Raw genomic sequence first — 18,222 nt, 5'->3', positions numbered from 1 at the left:
GACTTATAAAAGTTTTTCTAAACTTGTTTCCTAATCCCATATCTGAATTTCATGTAAAATTTATTACATCATTGTTATAATTTCTCCATTAATGAATTATTAACTGTTTAAACTAAGCAACTTAAGCATTCATGATCAGGCCTCATGTACTCATCTATGAACCACAGATGATGAAGCATGTTTCTAATGGGGGATTTTTAGAAAGCAATATTTCTAAAATTGACCTAGTTTTGTAAATCTGATTTTTTTAAAGAATATGCAGTAAAAAGTTTGTTGGCAGAAAAAAAATGCAACTTTACATTAATGAAAAATGCACATTCTCATAAAATTTTATGCAATTCTAGATATTCCTAGATATGTTAAAATAACAGTTACATCCTGAATGGATGCCTTCTAGGGTTTAACACTATCAAAAACTTATATAACATTTATATGCATTCTAATACCTCAAGGTGAATTTTTAACATAAATATTCACACTAAAGTGCAAATATTATGCTCTTAGTAATAATAATTAACTGATTATAATCATAAATGGTTTGAAAATCCACAAATTATTCAAAAATATTTTTTTAACAATTTAAAAAATCTCCTTTTTCTTGCACAACCTTTGAAGTAGACAAAAATGTCATTTTGATGACATTAAAAAGCATATAACAGCTTCTAGTTAAATCTGAAGATCATATCTGCACTGAACATTCAACAGTTTACCCTATTTAATTTTGTGAACTTCATCCAGTGATTAGATTTTTCGCAATTTTCTTAATGAAATCTACAGGAATTGAGCCCTGCCTTTCTACTATCTGTTACAGTAAAATAATGTTGAATTTAAACTTCAAAGCAATGTATAAATCAGTCGGAGACAATGTACACAAACCTAATTATTTTTCTTCAAATAATTCAACCACAAAAATTTAAATTTCAAAGAAAAAGGATTTTAAAAATACTCAGAAAAGTATAAGTGTAAATGCCCTGGTTCAGACAGAGATTAATATGTTAGCTTCTCATTAAGACATAACAAGTCCATTAAATATAATGTCTGTGATTATAATCAAAACTGAATTATAAAGCAGAATGGTATTTGGTGGCATATTTTTTTTTTTTAAATGAAAAAGGAATGGGAAAGATACAAACAAGAGGCAAACAATTACCGTAAGTCCAAGATAGACAACTTCATGGCCAAAGGAAGATAGCCTTGCATCCTGACCCAATCTTATACTATTGAGCAGTGAGCAAGGATCCCAGGTTAAAAGGAAGAAAGACAGACAACTTCATGGCCAAAGGAAGATAGCCTTGCATCCTGACCCAATCTTATACTATTGAGCAGTGAGCAAGGATCCCAGGTTAAAAGGAAGAAAGACAGACAACTTCATGGCCAAAGGATGATAGCCTTGCATCCTGACCCAATCTTATACTATTGAGCAGTGAGCAAGGATCTCAGGTTAAAAGGAAGAAAGACAGACAACTTCATGGCCAAAGGAAGATAGCCTTGCATCCTGACCCAATCTTATACTATTGAGCAGTGAGCAAGGATCCCAGGTTAAAAGGAAGAAAGACAGACAACTTCATGGCCAAAGGAAGATAGCCTTGCATCCTGACCCAATCTTATACTATTGAGCAGTGAGCAAGGATCCCAGGTTAAAAGGAAGAAAGACAGACAACTTCATGGCCAAAGGAAGATAGCCTTGCATCCTGACCCAATCTTATACTATTGAGCAGTGAGCAAGAATCCCAGGTTAAAAGGAAGAAAGACAGACAACATCATGGCCAAAGGAAGATAGCCTTACATCCTGACCCAATCTTATACTATTGAGCAGTGAGCAAGAATCCCAGGTTAAAAGGAAGAAAGACAGACAACTTGATGGCCAAAGGAAGATAGCCTTACATCCTGACCCAATCTTTTACTATCGAGCAGTGAGCAACGATCCCAGGTTAAAAGGAAGAAAGACAGACAACTTGATGGCCAAAGGAAGATAGCCTTACATCCTGACCCAATCTTATACTATCCAGCAGTGAGCAAGGATCCCAGGTTAAAAGGAAGAAAGACAGACAACGCCATGGCCAAAGGAAGATAGCCTTACATCCTGACCCAATCTTATACTATTGAGCAGTGAGCAAGGATCCCAGGTTAAAAGGAAGAAAGACAGACAACTTTATGGCCAAAGGAAGATAGCCTTACATCCTGACCCAATCTTATACTATTGAGCAGTGAGCAAGAATCCCAGGTTAAAAGGAAGAAAGACAGACAACTTCATGGCCAAAGGAAGATAGCCTTGCATCCTGACCCAATCTTATACTATCAAGCAGTGAGCAAGGATCCCAGGTCAAAAGGAAGAAAGATAGACAACTTGATGGCCAAAGGAAGATAGCCTTACATCCTGACCCAATCTTATACTATCAAGCAGTGAGCAAGGATCCCAGGTCAAAAGGAAGAAAGATAGACAACTTGATGGCCAAAGGAAGATAGCCTTACATCCTGACCCAATCTTATACTATCAAGCAGTGAGCAAGGATCCCAGGTCAAAAGGAAGAAAGATAGACAACTTGATGGCCAAAGGAAGATAGCCTTACATCCTGACCCAATCTTATACTATTGAGCAGTGAGCAAGGATCCCAGGTTAAAAGGAAGAAAGAGATAAGTTATTTCCCATTTTATTTTTCTTATTTCTTTTTTTTTTTTTTTTTTTTCATTTAAACTAAGTTTTATCAACATATTTACATTTGTTAAAAGATATATCAAATACCGGTACCTTTTCCCGACCTCGTTAACATTAGTATAGTATAATATTTTTCTTATTTCTTATAGTATGGTACTTTTTTTAACTTTTTATTTTCATGTCTAAGGGAACTTTTATCAATAATTACAAGCATAATTTTAAGGACTTTTAACCTCTGTCAAATTCAGTATAAAATCAATTAACATTTAAGTTAAAAAAATTTGCAGTCATCTATTTCAGTTGAAAATATTTATTTGACAGTTGATAAAAAAAAAAATCAGAGTGGATTGGAAGTTAACTCCCTTTTTTCTGATGATAAAGAAAGGAAATTGATTCACTTGTTCTGGAAGATTAAAAATAGTGTTTGACCCTTTATTGTTAAGAAAACCTATTACAGTTAACTTAAAATTTCTTTTATTTAATTGTTTTTCTTAAGTGATTTTGTTTGACCTGTGTTTGAATGGTTAATTCTGTGTAAGCATGCTATATATGCATTAAGGGATAACAATTAGTTTAAAAGGAAAATTTTAGAAAAATTGTAAAACAAATATTTGAAATAGGTTTGTTTATTATTTCTTCACCTCTGTAATTATAGTCATACCAGGATTAAAAGTCATTTTCCCAATCACAAAAGTTTAATTATTACTAACACAACATGGTTTTTCAGAACCATTGTAAAAAAATCCATGAAAATAAATCTAATTGATAAAGAAGTCACATTCCTTTGCACAGAGAAAGCAAACAATCATTTATAGTATTGTATAAACAAAGTGCTCTTTTTCTTAATATGCAAAATATACAATTTGATAGACATCAAAAGAAAATACAACTTGCATAAGTCATAAGTTACTCAACCTAATAAGATAAAAAAAAAAATGTTCCACCAAATCAAGAGACACATAACAAAACAATACATGATGTGACCTTAAGCACATATCAGCATTAGACCTACACGGAACAGCATAATATTTACAAGAGATTATGGGATCTTAACATTGAACAGACTGATATTTGCATAAAACATTTACAGATCTACCACACAATAGACAGATATCTACATATAACACTATTAGATGATCTCTTAGACCTACAACTCTTTATAGAACAACTTAGACCTACAACAGAACAGCATAATATCTACATAAGACAGTTTTAGACCTACAACAGAACAGCATAATATCTACATAAGACAGTTTTAGACCTACAACAGAACAGCAAAGGAGATACACAGAACAGCTTAAGATCTAAACAAAACAGAATGAAATCTGCATAGAACAGAACCTATAACAGAACAACATATGATCTACAACAAAACAGCAGGAGATCTTTGAGATCTTTAAAGCAAAACAGAATGAAATCTACCTAGAACAGCATTTTATCTTTTATGGAATAGCACAAGTTCCACATGATTTGTTTCCTCTTTTGGGAGAAGAGAACAAGGGGTGGTGACCAAGTTTCAGGTTATCTAAACTAGGAAATTTTACTTCCAGAAGAAAAGTAGCTAGATCTGAGCTCGAGTCAATTCCTCTCTCAGTCTCTCGTTATCTGAAGAAAATCTTTGAAACCATGCATCCTTACTTAAATAACTTATCAGATAAACTACCCCGTGTTATTTCCAGTCCTATTTCTACATTCAGCTGGTGTGTTTAGTACTTGTCAGAAGCGATAATCAGACTACTAAAGAACATTCCTTCCTGATCATATCGCATATAGAAACAATTATATCTAATTATTCACCTACAAGATTATAATTAATAATTCCACAGATGCACCATTGTCTGGTAGTCCTATCTATAGAGGAAGTGTTACCTCTGTCAACACCTAGACTGATCAAACGCATGGTTATCATTCCAACTCATATTCTTACAAACAAAATAAATTGGAAATCTGACAATGCTGTCATTTTTTTATGATTTCTTTATTCTGACTAGCCTATTTATTCGTTTTTTTTTTTTTTATCTATGATGCATAATTTCTGTTATATAATTTGGTGAACATTTCTTTTACGCAAGAATATTTAGCAATTTGTGTACTATTTTCGATGCAATGCAAGCTGACACAAAGATTCACTGTTCTGTGGTAATTCAAGACTTCTGATGATCTGATCTAAAGGTGGCCAATATTAAAATTCCAATTATTCATCAAAGTACAAGAAAAAAACAAAAATTGATTTAATTCCAATTACATCAGATATTAAGGTGTGAAAAAAAATGTTCTAGTTATTAAAAATATAATGTAAATAATAAATACTGGTAAGTGCAAGTAATTTAGTCCTTAAAAAAGACAAATAACACTTTATCTATACAAAATATAAAGTATTTCCACATGGAAACATACACTATATTTTGCTACTTGATCATAGCATTGCAATTCATTGCATTTTCTAATTACAAATAGTATCTTTCTGGCAAATTAGTTATTATAATATGAGTTCTCAATTATTTGATCAGGAGAATGTCTATATGTTGTGTTGGTTTTTTATTTCTCTTTTATGATACATTATGCACTGGAAAACTTGACTAAGTTAATGTATTGAATCATGGTAAAAAAGAACTATTGGTGGCCTAAATAGGCTGTTTTCTACTATTTGGTGGGGTTGTTGCCTCTTTGACACATTCCCCATTCCATTTTCAATTTTATTTTTGTGATGTTGACAACATTATAATCGTAACATTTCTGCTGCTTCTACGTTATATGTTCACATAATTTAAAGCAAGAGAAAACACTTGTATGCTCTAAAATGAAATTCCAAGCAGAGTGCAACAAATCTATGGAGAATTTTACCTTTGAGTATCAGTTTCATTCTAAGCTGACTATATTGGCATAAAATAATTAAGCTATCTTGGAAATATGTATACACAAATTTTTGGAAAAAAACGGCAGGTTAAATATTGCTCAATCGTTACAGATGTTAGTCCTCTTAAGGATTTGATAGCTTCGAGTGTAAAGTTTATATACATCTGAGATACCTTTTGTTTGGATTTTGAGATTAGATATTAGAAAATGTCAAATTCTGACTACACATGCCAAGCAGAAGTTGCAGATGTGCAGAATATCTTAGTTAAATCTGAAGTTCTGTATAGATGGATTTTCATGCATGTCTTAGACAATGATAAATAATAAACAGCTGGAGGTTTATTATTTCATGGCAATCAATTCTTTATCAAATCGTGTATTTACTTACACACAGAAAAACACTAATCATCATCATCATCATTGGCCAATATCTCAACAAATTCTTGCCAAATAACGGGTCTGTCAAACTAGTTTCAAATGAAACATTGAAAATCATCTACAACATTTCAATTCTAATGAGTTCTGGCAACTCTTTTTTTTTTAATGCTTTAAAACTATGTATACGTTGCAAAAAATTAAAGCTTACGGTAATAAATATATAAGACTTTTATTTTTTTTCAAGAATGATTGCAAATGAATACTAAAGACTAAAATTTTTCTAGTGCAAAACATTTACTCTTTAAAAATATATGATCTTCATTTTTTCAAGAATGATTGCAAATGAATACCAAAGACTAAAAGGATTAATAAATTGTGGATATGTGATACATTATGTCAAGTTTTTATAAAGAATTGTTATAATCTGCTTTTTCTGATTGAAAAAAAGTAAACTTTCATTAATACATTGGAATATACTTATTTTTTATCTACAATTGTTACCAAAAAGTTAAGGTTTGGAGGTTTTACATGTAATTTTTTAAAATCTGCAAGAAATAACGATGACCAATTGATGATAGTTTAATAAGACAGCAACACAAAAAAATATATTAAATATGGCAGCAATAAGAAATCAGTGGGAGATCCAGGGAGAGGGTTCAATGCATTTGTATAGGGAGATATGGTTGGAACCCCCTTCCATTTATCCTGGGTTGGGAATGGGACCCCCCCCCCCCTTCCTTTATCCTTGGTTTCGAATGGGAACCCCTCCTTTTTAAAATGGCTGGATCTGCCCATGGAATTTTCTTTGAAGGTGAACAGAATACCTTTTTTACAGAAACAGATTCCAAAACTTTACCAGAATCAGTGTTCCAATTGAATTTGTAAAAATAAAAAAGGTGAGCCATGGACACTAATGTAACGGAAATATTAATGATCATGCATGCACAAATGCTTGACAAGAAGATAAATCTTGAAAGAACTCATTCTTCATGGTAAAACTTTTACTAATTTACTGCATAATTTGAACATTTAGTTTTCACTGACCATGAAATGTAAATCTCCCTCTACATTCAAATGTAGGTATAATTAATGTCAGGACTCCTACTACATAAATTAAAGTGAATTACTAATTAATTTACATGATTTATAAACTCACTTTATCAACAACCTATTTTTAGCCAAAATAATCTTGACATTAAAAGTATTTTAAGCAACTCATCAAATATTATTCGTAAATGATTTTTACAAGTTTAACTTTTTTAACAAATTTTTCAATTAGCCTCAACCTAACTTTGAAGTATGCGGTTTTATTTCTTTATTTTATTTCCTTCACACTATGAAGGAATTTGTAAAGTGAACAATAAATTAACACTGCCTTGAAAAAAAAAAGTAATGTAAAGACAATTTTATTTAAGGGTTCATTTGGCCTCATTTTAAATCAAACTCATAAAATAAACAAATTTTAGCACAGTACTCTTCATGAAGAAATCTATTAAACATGTTATATTGGACAGATTTCTCTAACTCTGAAAACAAAACTGTCTTTGTTTTCTCCTAACAAAAGTACAATATAACCCAATGCATACCAGAAGTCCATTATTAGTAATAAAGTACCGACAATCCGATATATTGACACAAGATTTTGCTATTTTAATTTAGAGGTTACAGATGATATTTTATTTATTTAACAGAAATACCAATATTTTTAATATAAATAACTGGTGGTAAATCCATCACTCCTTATGTTTGTTAGCATGAAATCAAACATCAATACTAAAGCTGGTGAAGAAATCAGATAAAAATGCAAATAGTGTCACCTTCTTGATCAAGCTACATTCATCAAATAAATTAAATTACTTCATTTTCTCAAATATTCTCAAGTCATCAATCAAATTTGTGACAAAACAATTTGATCAGGGTTTACAATTGGTAGAAATTCTATCCCTCATTACAAAAGCAAGTTTATCCAGTACATTACAGCTTTGGCACATACATTTGATGTATGACTTCATCCATATAATACAGTTGACCAAGAAGGTGTTGTTATCAGGAAGCCACTAATTGATTTTTAATTGAACTACTACTTTTTTTAATCATTTAATCTCTGATTTGTCACAAAACAAGTTTGTGTGACCAGTGCAGTTGGTTTTATTAAATTTACAAAAATATAATTGTGGAGCCATATGTGTAACCTAAGTTTCAATTTATTTATTATAATTTCCATTCTGCTTCTGTTTGATGACCTTTGAATAATGCCAAAAAGTGCAATACCCATTAACCCATTAGGTCATATGAATATGACTTATTGGACCAATAACCCTGCAGAAACCAATGAATGTTAAAAATATCAGCTTCAAAATATGAAATGGAAAGTGAATAGGGATACTTAAATTTATCATTTTATTTTGCATTTTTATGCAAAACTTGCATCTTTACTTCAAAAGTTATAATGATGAAAACCTGGCTATTATCAAATTATAAAAAATTAAAATTGACTTCAAAACATTTATGACTAATAGATAACTATTTTCTAATGTTCTAACAATTATATAAAAGTGAGCTTCTACTTCATTTTTACGGATCTTCTGATACGCTTTGTCAGTTTAAAAAGATAGATATGTCTTGCAGTTTTCTGGCTGATGGGAACAAAACGAAGGTCTTACTCTTGAAAACAATCAAACTATGTATTGAGGAGTTGCTTTTCCATATTTTGTTCCCTAAATGTATTATGGCAGTCGGCTTTATTGGTGGAGCTGAAGTACCTGTTGGGAGAACGAGCAACTTTTGGCTGAATTAAATTTAGCAAATATAATCACAACCAGAAGTGTTGAATCAACTTTACTCTGAATCACAGTGTTGTAAGGATAGTTATCACTAAACGTGTTCAAAGGAAGTACTTAGACCACTGTACAGCACTAGGACACCCCTTTTTTGTCAAATATATAAAAATCAAGATCTTAGTACTCAGCTTAAATTCTACCCCTATTTACAAAAGTGCTATCCCTGTGGTATTCGTAATGTAGATTATACTTAGTATATTATGTCAAGCTAACTAAAAGCTGCCATCTAATGTTCATTTACTTCCTTTCGCTTGGTCTATGAACACAGTGAGTAATTAGTAGAGTGTCCAAAGTAAAATGAGAGGCTGTAAATTGGTCAAGTTTTATCAAAGGCATGTGTGAAACATCTGGTTCAAATGATAATCTTTCTAAATGCATTCCTAATCCAGTGTAAACATAGGTTATAAATGAATCAGTACCTGATATATAAATGTAATTTGGGTGTCTGAACATTTACAATACCTCACCCTTCAAACATTTTGTTGTCATAATGTTTGTTTTGTATTTGTCATTTTTGTTTCATTTGATACAAGATACACATTCAGATGTTTCTTTTGTTTATGAATAGCATGTATAAGAGCAAAATATGTTGGTTTTTTTTTCCAGTTATAAACTCCTATGATTTGAAAAACATGAAAAAATCTTTCCATTTAAGTTTGTACCTTATTTCATGTATTAATTTTGAAACCTTTCTGGATTATTGTATTTCATTATTGTACATGTAACTGTATCTTTAAATTACCTGTGAAAAATTCAGATCATTCAAAGGAACACATTGCTCTTCTACCCGTTCTATAGCACCCGTAACTTTGCTTTCTCTCTCTGCAACCTGAGCTAAATATAGATCTAAAACTGGAATTCCTCGTGATTTAATATCATGTTCATTTAAAGAATTGACCATTAACATAACCCATACTGGCCGTTTTCTTTCCCAATTTCCAGCTATAGCGTTAAACAAATAATCTGCATATAGTCCCCGACCTTTCTGATCAGCTGTCATCCACACTGGTAACATTACTCTCACATATTCCAAATGTTGTTTTAATCGTGTATAAATTTCCGCTGGCAAGATATTGGCTAATTTTTCTCCCCCTGGGAGAAGCTGACAATTTGCTAATGCAGATATTGTGTAAGGATTTGTCAATTCTAATTCAAATACAATATTGTCTGACTGATCAAATGCCATTTTTGTATTTTCTGGAATGTAGTCCCATACCCTAGTATAGGGCACATGTATTGTACCAAAGAAATATGCTGGTGGGTCTCTCTTCACTTTCCACAGGAAAGAATTGTAAGACTTTAACTGAAAAAAAAATAATAGGTATAATTATAATGATTTCAGAAGATAGAACAATTTTCATAAAAGCATTTTGTGTAAAAGAGGGACGAAAGATACCTAAGGGACAGTCAAACTCATAAATAACATATCACTACTACAGTTTTTGGTGACTCACACAATTTGGTTCTTAAACATTCAAAAGACAAAATGCAAGAAGCATTGAAAGCTATAATTCTATTTGGGTACACAAACAGTAATAATATATACATCAAAATTATTGTAGGTGGAATTCTTTTGTTCAAGAAGGCCTTTGCATGTTTGTTACATATCTTTGATGAGAGGTTAAGGAGACAAATGAAACAACTGAGTTGAAAGGGATGTTCCATTTGGTTTGTTTTGACATCCAATAATTCCAATTGTATTCATTTGACTCTTGTTGATAATATTTTAATCAAGAAAAACCTTTTGGTTGCAGAAAATACCTTTGGTGCTATAAATATTGCAAATGTGGTATTTGTATGCAATATTTTCAGTTGCAGTGATCAGTTCTATTCAATACATGTTTATCCAGAATACAAAATCGTAAAGACTCAAATGAACAACAAATTTAGAATGCTTTTGCAATTATTTTTCAATGAAAACTGCAATATTTGATGTTTCAGGTTTATAGTGCTGTATTATTTTGTAATTCTGTCTTGTTTTTGAAAAATTGTGTCTATGTAAGACTTTTTTCTTGGATTTCACCCTTCATTTTATGTATTCCTTTTAACTATTGATGGACCACCCCAAATAACAAGGAGATATCATACAAAATGTATACATATAAACAGTACAACATATTGTCCTCCTTAAGAAGGATAAATCAATCAACTTTCCTCTGAAGTTGAATCCTAAATTATTATTAACCAATATTATAAAATTGTTATAGGAGCATTAAATGATTAATACGTTTTAAATTTTACACTAAAGTCACTCCTTGAAACCAGTAAAACATCAAAGGGTTCAATGAGAAAATGGTAATGATAACTGCAGATTTTACATACAAACAAACTATCTTTTTAAGTACCTTTTTATACATCAAAGAAGGCAGGTATCTGTTAATTACATTACAACAACTAATTAAAATGAAGTAATCTTATTCTAACAATAATATCAATAATTCTGTTAGAGTCATTTCAGAGATGTTCAATGGTTTCTTATATATGTCATATGTTCCTTGACATACATTGAATCATGGCTGATAGGATTGAACTGGAATTTTATTCAAGTATCTTATAATAATTGAGCAGATATGAGCAAATTTTGAATTAAAATAAAAGTTTTCATAAAATTTATGCTATTCTTGAAAGTTAATGATTTACTTTGATGCAGAAAAAAATGCATGTATATTTATGCAGCATCTTTGATAGAAAATACATTTATATAAGAATGTACATATGACTTCTTCTATAACATAAAAAAAATCATACAGTATGCATTTGGCTCATAGTTGAGGCTGTATGGTGACCTGTTAGCATCCATGACTTTTGGTAAATAGATTATTCCTTGACATTGGCAATCATATCACATTTTTTTTCTCTAAGATTGGGTTAACAGGAGCCTGTAATTCAGTGTTGTTTTTGTTTTGTTACTGTATATCTGATATATTTGTTTTGTTTCTTGTTTTTTACATAATAATCACTACCATTGGTTATTCTCTTATGAATAGTTTTACATTTTGTTATTTCTCTGTCTTTGATATATACCTTGTAATGTGGTATGGGTTTTGATCATTGTCGAAGGCCATACCATGACCTATAGGTGCTAATATTTTCATCATTTTGTCTCTGGTGGATAGTTGTCTCTTTTGCAATCATACCACATCTCCTTATTCATGTTATTGTATATCAAAGACATTTTGAAACATAAATTGTGAGTTATTTAGGAAGGGAATCTAAGGAACATATAACAGCAGGATCTATGCCTAAACCAAAACACCCTTATAACAATATGCATAGGTCGTTGCAATTACCACTGTATAATTAGTTGTCTCCCTTTGCATCAAACATAATGTAGTAGCAATGTACATGTCTTCCAAAAATGACAAAAACACCTCTATGAATAAACTACCACAGAGTAAAATCTTTGTCATTAAATATCATATTCCATTTTAAACTTCCGAGATAATTAGTTTGATTGAAATGTGAAATTAAAATGTCTAGCTTGAATTTCTTTTACCTGATCAAGTTTAATTTCAAACTAACAATGTTAATATGCTATCATGCAAATTTAATTCATCATAATGAAGGTAGAAAGATCAATTTCTTGTATTTCATAGTGACTTTTATTGAAAAAAAAATTATCTCCTCATCTTATGTTTCACAAGCGAAAGATCTTTTCAAATGATATACTGGGCATATACCTAGATATACAGTAAGATAAAACTGTATAAATTACATTAATTTAAATGTTTTTACTTTGCAGTGAAAATTTACAAGGAGGGGTACACATCATAAAGGGGTCATTTATAAATAAAATACAGTTATTAATTTTAATCTACATATTTAAACACCTTTCCAAGTATATCAATACACATTTTGACCTAGAATATTGATAAATTGACCATAAATTACCTTTGATTAACAAAGAATACTTTGGTCACCATGTTGTCAATATATACAAAAAAGTTGTAATCTTTTTAAGCCAAAATTGAGAGGTTGAAGTTTGTCACTTAACAACTCTTCATCTTAAACAAAGTACACTAAAACAAATGTAAAATTTTATAGTTACCATAAATTTCATCAAAAGTACTACATATGAAATCCATTAACTCTAGTGTAATATTTCAAAATGAAAACATGTGAAAGGGTTAGAATCTTAACATCTTTTTTAAGTTCAAGGGGTAAAATTGCATTTGCAATAAGCCAATGTTTCACATAATTTTAACAGGTATGCAACTGAGTATCTGAGGACAAGAAATTAACCTATATTCCCACAAAAAATACCATTAAAATATTATTTGGCTCTCCTATCATTTCTTTTATACATTTAACATACCACAAAAAATCAAAAAAAATCAAATATCCTCCAACTTTTAGGAAGTATAGATCTAGAAGCTTAATTGTACTAAATGTATTGTTGCATGGGGAAACTGTATCTTACATCCACATCAGTTGCTCTCTGGAGGATAGTTGTCTCTTTGACAATCATACAAATTATATTATTATATTGAATAATTTGAGAAGTTAGGTATTACACCAATGTAACATGAATAAAAAAAAGACATCTACATAGAGAGGTCAGCATGAATTAAATTTTCTGAATAAAATGAGACATGGCCAAATTTGACCTTTTTTCAGCATTCCAACAGAAGTAAATACAAAATCAACTCATCATAGGTACCAGAACAAATTTATCTGCACTGTATATGAGAATTCTTTGAGTCCTTTCTATTTTGCAAGTTAAAGGTGATTTTTTTTTCATTTTAGGTTTGACATCTGACAATTTGATTTGACTTAGCCCACTTATACTTTGGGATCAGTCTCTTTTTAACCTACAGATTAGAAGTCATTCACATTTAATAGTAAATACATTATTTTTAACAATAGTCCTCTTAATTTATCACATTCTTTTAAATGAGTATTTGACATTTCAACAATTTATCTGACAGTAATTGAGTATTTTTATTTAACAGGTTACCATTTTAAACATTAAAATAACTTAACTTGTTTAATGGTCAATTAATAGAATACAATAGGTTAAAATTGGTGATAGTTGAACTAATTAACCCATGGCCATACCCAGTTCATGTTTATCATACTTTTGACAGTTTGTAAGTGTGACAATTGAAAAGTTCATGTACATTCAGTTTCACACTTAACAATAATAATAATCAAATTTTTTTTTAGAGAAAATATATTTCTGAATTTGTATGATAATCCACTTTAAGATATTATAGTTCTTTACACCATGGAAGTATTATATATATTGACTAAGAGATTCATATGTACTTAAGGAGTTTTCTATGTTGTCATTTTGTATTAAATACAAGAAGAGGAATTTCAAGATCACTTCTTTATTAAAAAAAAACCCACTATATATTGAGCGAATTTACTGAAAAAGGGGGGTCTGTTTGCACTCTTCCCGAGCTCTTCCCCGTTTAGACAAAATGAATAAATGTTAAACTAACCTGATCGTGTGTATCACACTGGGTGTTCAGATCAGCTAATGTACACCGGAGCCAAAACCAGAAAACAATAAATACATAAATCATTTTTGTTCATCTTTTCCATTTAGAAAATAACACTCTTAAAATTATACGATATGCGCTAAGTAAACTCCATTCTCGTAAGTTTCTAATCATCTTTGCGTATGAATGAATATAAATCCATTTTGTTCGGTTCTCTATAGTATGCTGTTCTTGTAGTACGCTAATCCACGGTCAGATCGCCAATATTGTTACGATAACTTGTCCATCAAAATTAACAGCCGTCTGATTGGCCGTTCCATAATCCGTATACAAATAGGCTTTAGATGTTGTTGCACCTACGGACAACATTTAAAAAGTCAATAAACCTATATTTACATACAAAATGAAATATTATAAGCTGAACGTGTGATAAACTAGCGTGTCTATTTTAGAGAAAAGTGTATCACGTAAATGAATTACAATCTTTGTCGCGAATGAATTACGAGAGAAATTGCTTTTTTGTGTGGTAATCTAACGAAAAATCACTCGGCGTAAAGTTAATAATCCTAACATTCTTGTGTTCTTCGGTATTTTACCTGTTAAAGGGCTCGAGTTGTATTTCATCTTCTAAATGTCACGTTCAATCAAAAGGATGTTATCTGAAAATTGGAACTTCAAAATATCTGTAAGGGTTTTTATATTTGTCAACTGTTCAGTATATGCAAAACATGTATATATATCTTTTTTTTTTGTAAATTGGAACTTCAAAATATCTGTTATATCCTTTACGAATTTGAAATTTCCGAGGTAAAACTGAAAATTGAAGTAAGGGCTATAAAAATTCTTGACCTTATTAAAAATTTGGCAACTATTATCTAGTCAAAAATTTCAGATTATTTTTATAATTGATTTTCGGTAAATACACTCGCCGATGTCCACTTATGTGTCGTGTCAAGTATGTTTTACAATCAAAGTAGATACTTCTGACCCATTCATGTAGAGGTTTCAGTAGATGCCGACCAATTTTATTTTCTTATTACGGCACAACGAAAACTGATAATTGGTGACAATATATTTGTCCCAGAACAGATGGCACTATTTAGATGAAAGGAATGATTTGAAGCACCATGACTAAAGCTTTAAGAGTCCTTGTTCATTATAGATCATTTGGCCTCTGTTTATAAAAATGGAAAACTAATTCGATGTCCCCAGTCAAAGATAGTCAGTATTTCGGCGCGTTACGTATGTGCGAATTTTTTTAAAAGTTTACACGAACAATTTTCTATAAAATTACGTCACCAGTATAAAGTCTATAATTACGCCAAGTATGTGGTCGACTGTTGTAAATTAAAGGATAAAAACGTACCAACAATGGCCCAAAGTCTTTTCTCAGCCGAAGGACTGACTTATATATAGTCCCTGTGGAAATAACATACTGTGTTTTTTATTCCATTTAATATAAGGTTTTATTCGTAGCATGCTCCTTTCTAGGAAAAAACAAACTGTTTCAACATTCGACATACATGCAGTGCCTTTTAATGTTTATTTAAACGAAAAAAGACTTCTTTAAGTTTAAAACTTATTCATCTATATGATTTTTTTTGTTAAAAAAAAATCACCAGAGGTTCCATGGGGCTCGCCTGCGGTTGCTGCTATCAGTGTAATTGTGACTTAAAAGTTAAGTCCATTTATCAGTAAAATACAGAATTAAAAAAACTTTTTCTTTCGATGCTATTACTTTGTCTTAACCAAGGGCGTAAAGCTAACAATCTAATATACGCCCTTGTCTTGACGATTAGCTTCTGTCCAAGTTTCGCATAACAATTCCGGCCAAGAAGATTTAAAAATGTATTATTTCTAAAAAAAATAATGAATCCCTGACTGTCTGTGAAATTGAACTGTAAAAAATTAAGTCCATATTTTAGAAAATTGCTGATAATAAAAAATCATAATATTGTCAAAGTTTGCTTCAGACATAATTTCTTAATCATAAAAAAAGCTTGTCAAAGTTTCAAAAATGCATGTTTGGCAAAGTAATTGATGTGTAACAAACTTAAACCCCAAGACTGCATTTACTTGTTTACTGCCAAAAAAAAAACTTTTACAAAGCGAGTTAAATTTTCAGTTAAATGCGGAAAAATGAAAACAAATATATTTTTTAATGCATTGGAGCCTGTATAATTTTTGGCCATTATCAAGCTTATATGTTCAAAATACGCCGACGACGGAATCAAGGATCGTTATTCCTTTCACGACAAAAATTATAAATTTCAGGACAGTCTCATGATAAAAACACAAATCCAAACTCTTGTAAATCACAGGTGCATGGACAAGCGCAAACGTAATCTGTCAAATTTAACTCGCGCAAATGTAGGCCTCATTGATGATTTCATTGCATATAAGATTTTCTCACTTTCATTTACTATACGGAGGGAATTTTTTAAACAATACATGGTGACATTTAAAATACCCATTGGCGTATAGAATGCAGACTGGAGAAAAAAAGAGCAGGGTTCTTGGTATAGTTATCCCGTCATCCATACCTGTTTTCATTTGCTTCCGTCTTTTATCTCGAATGGTTTAAGTATTTTGGATATCCAGCCGACCCCAAATGACACATTTGCCGACACAGAAAATAACAACAAACTGATTCTGCTGTCTTTGTGTCGTCTGATTTTCAATTCTCGAGGATCGAAAATACATATCAATTACAGTAGGTGTTCAATTCATGCATTTGCTGATCTTTTATTGACCGAAAGATAAATCAGTTGATTCGTTCATATGCATTAATTTTTTATGAAAACAACCCGTGCCGTATAAAAGCAACCAAGGTTTACAGAATTATTAGCCCCCCATTTTATGATGAATCAACGCTATTTTTCGCATTGTGTACTTCTTGCCAACACATTTTTTTTAAAAAGATTATCGCAAATTGTGTTAATTTATAAGTAAATTTGACAATATATATGAATAATTTATGAAATTAAACGGAAAACAAGACAATTTTATCAAATAATATGAATGTCTATTGATGATCGAACTTGATTGACCTAAAAGAACCCAGCTCTAAATTTCTATCTATTTTTATATACTTAAAAAGAGAGAGAGCAACCCGACTCAACACACAAGACTTTAGAAATACGTCTAGACGTCAACAGACGGTCTTCAGCAACAATTTGCTATATATCTATCCAACGAACAAAGTTTTTGGAGGGTAAACCGAGTCAGTCCGCCCACCCTCCGTCCGTCCATCTGTCCGTCATTCGGGTCATGTAATGACGACAAGACAGACATCGATGAAACTTAACAGAGTTGAAGTACACTACATGAAAAAGCAGAAAGAAATATAATACTGATCCGACATGTTGGAATTGATATTGTCCTAATTTCGTGTTTACCAGTTTTTATTGTTTGTTGAAGCCAAAGTGCCGGGAGAGAATCACAGACCTTCGGTAGAAATACTGCCGGGCAATCCCAGTTATTTAAGGTTAAATTCGACTGCACCTACCATATGCGGATTCTAACTAACAACCTTAGTTTTTGGTCACTTTATTGCGGTTTTCTACAGCAGTTTTTAAAATTTGTGACCAGTTGACCAGTTTGGTTTGACAAAATAACCGGCAAATATGGTCAGAATTTAGAATGAAATACAACAGATGAAAATATAACTCAATGGTGAAAGATCACAGAATGTTAAATCAGTATAAATGAAGATATCCCTCAATGGTGAAAGATCAAAGAAGGTTAAATCAGTGACAAAGATTTCCCTCAATGGCGAAATATCACAGCATGTTAAATCAGTGATGAAAATATCACTCAATGGCGAAGGATAACAGAATGTTAAATCAGTATAAATGAAGATATCCCTCAAGGGTGACAGATTACTGAATTTTAAATCAGTGACAAAGATATCACTCAATCGCGACATAACACACAATGTCAAATCAGTGATGAAGATACCACTGAAAGAATAGAGATCATAAAAGGCTAAATCATCGATGAAGAATCACACAATGGTGACAGTTCAAAGAATGTTCAATCAGTG

General features: G+C 31.2%; 1 protein-coding gene across 1 annotated transcript in view; it reads right to left on the bottom strand.

The window, feature by feature from the left end:
- The window catches only part of LOC139494608 (metalloprotease TIKI1-like), a 32,206-nt gene extending 17,533 nt beyond the window's left edge, over positions 1-14,673 (bottom strand). The window contains exons 1-2 of the mRNA XM_071282768.1: positions 14,178-14,673; positions 9,473-10,033 (exon numbers count right to left, since the gene is read on the bottom strand). Coding sequence (XP_071138869.1) covers positions 9,473-10,033; positions 14,178-14,261 — 645 coding nt within the window. The 5' untranslated portion in view covers positions 14,262-14,673. The remainder of the gene's footprint in view (positions 1-9,472; positions 10,034-14,177) is intronic.
- Positions 14,674-18,222: the final 3,549 nt, after the last annotated feature.

The sequence above is a fragment of the Mytilus edulis genome, chromosome 1 (assembly GCF_963676685.1).
Source record: "Mytilus edulis chromosome 1, xbMytEdul2.2, whole genome shotgun sequence".
NCBI lineage: Eukaryota > Metazoa > Mollusca > Bivalvia > Mytilida > Mytilidae > Mytilus > Mytilus edulis.
The sequence above is the reverse complement of the archived record's forward strand: the minus strand, read 5'-3'. Positions and strand labels throughout refer to the sequence as shown.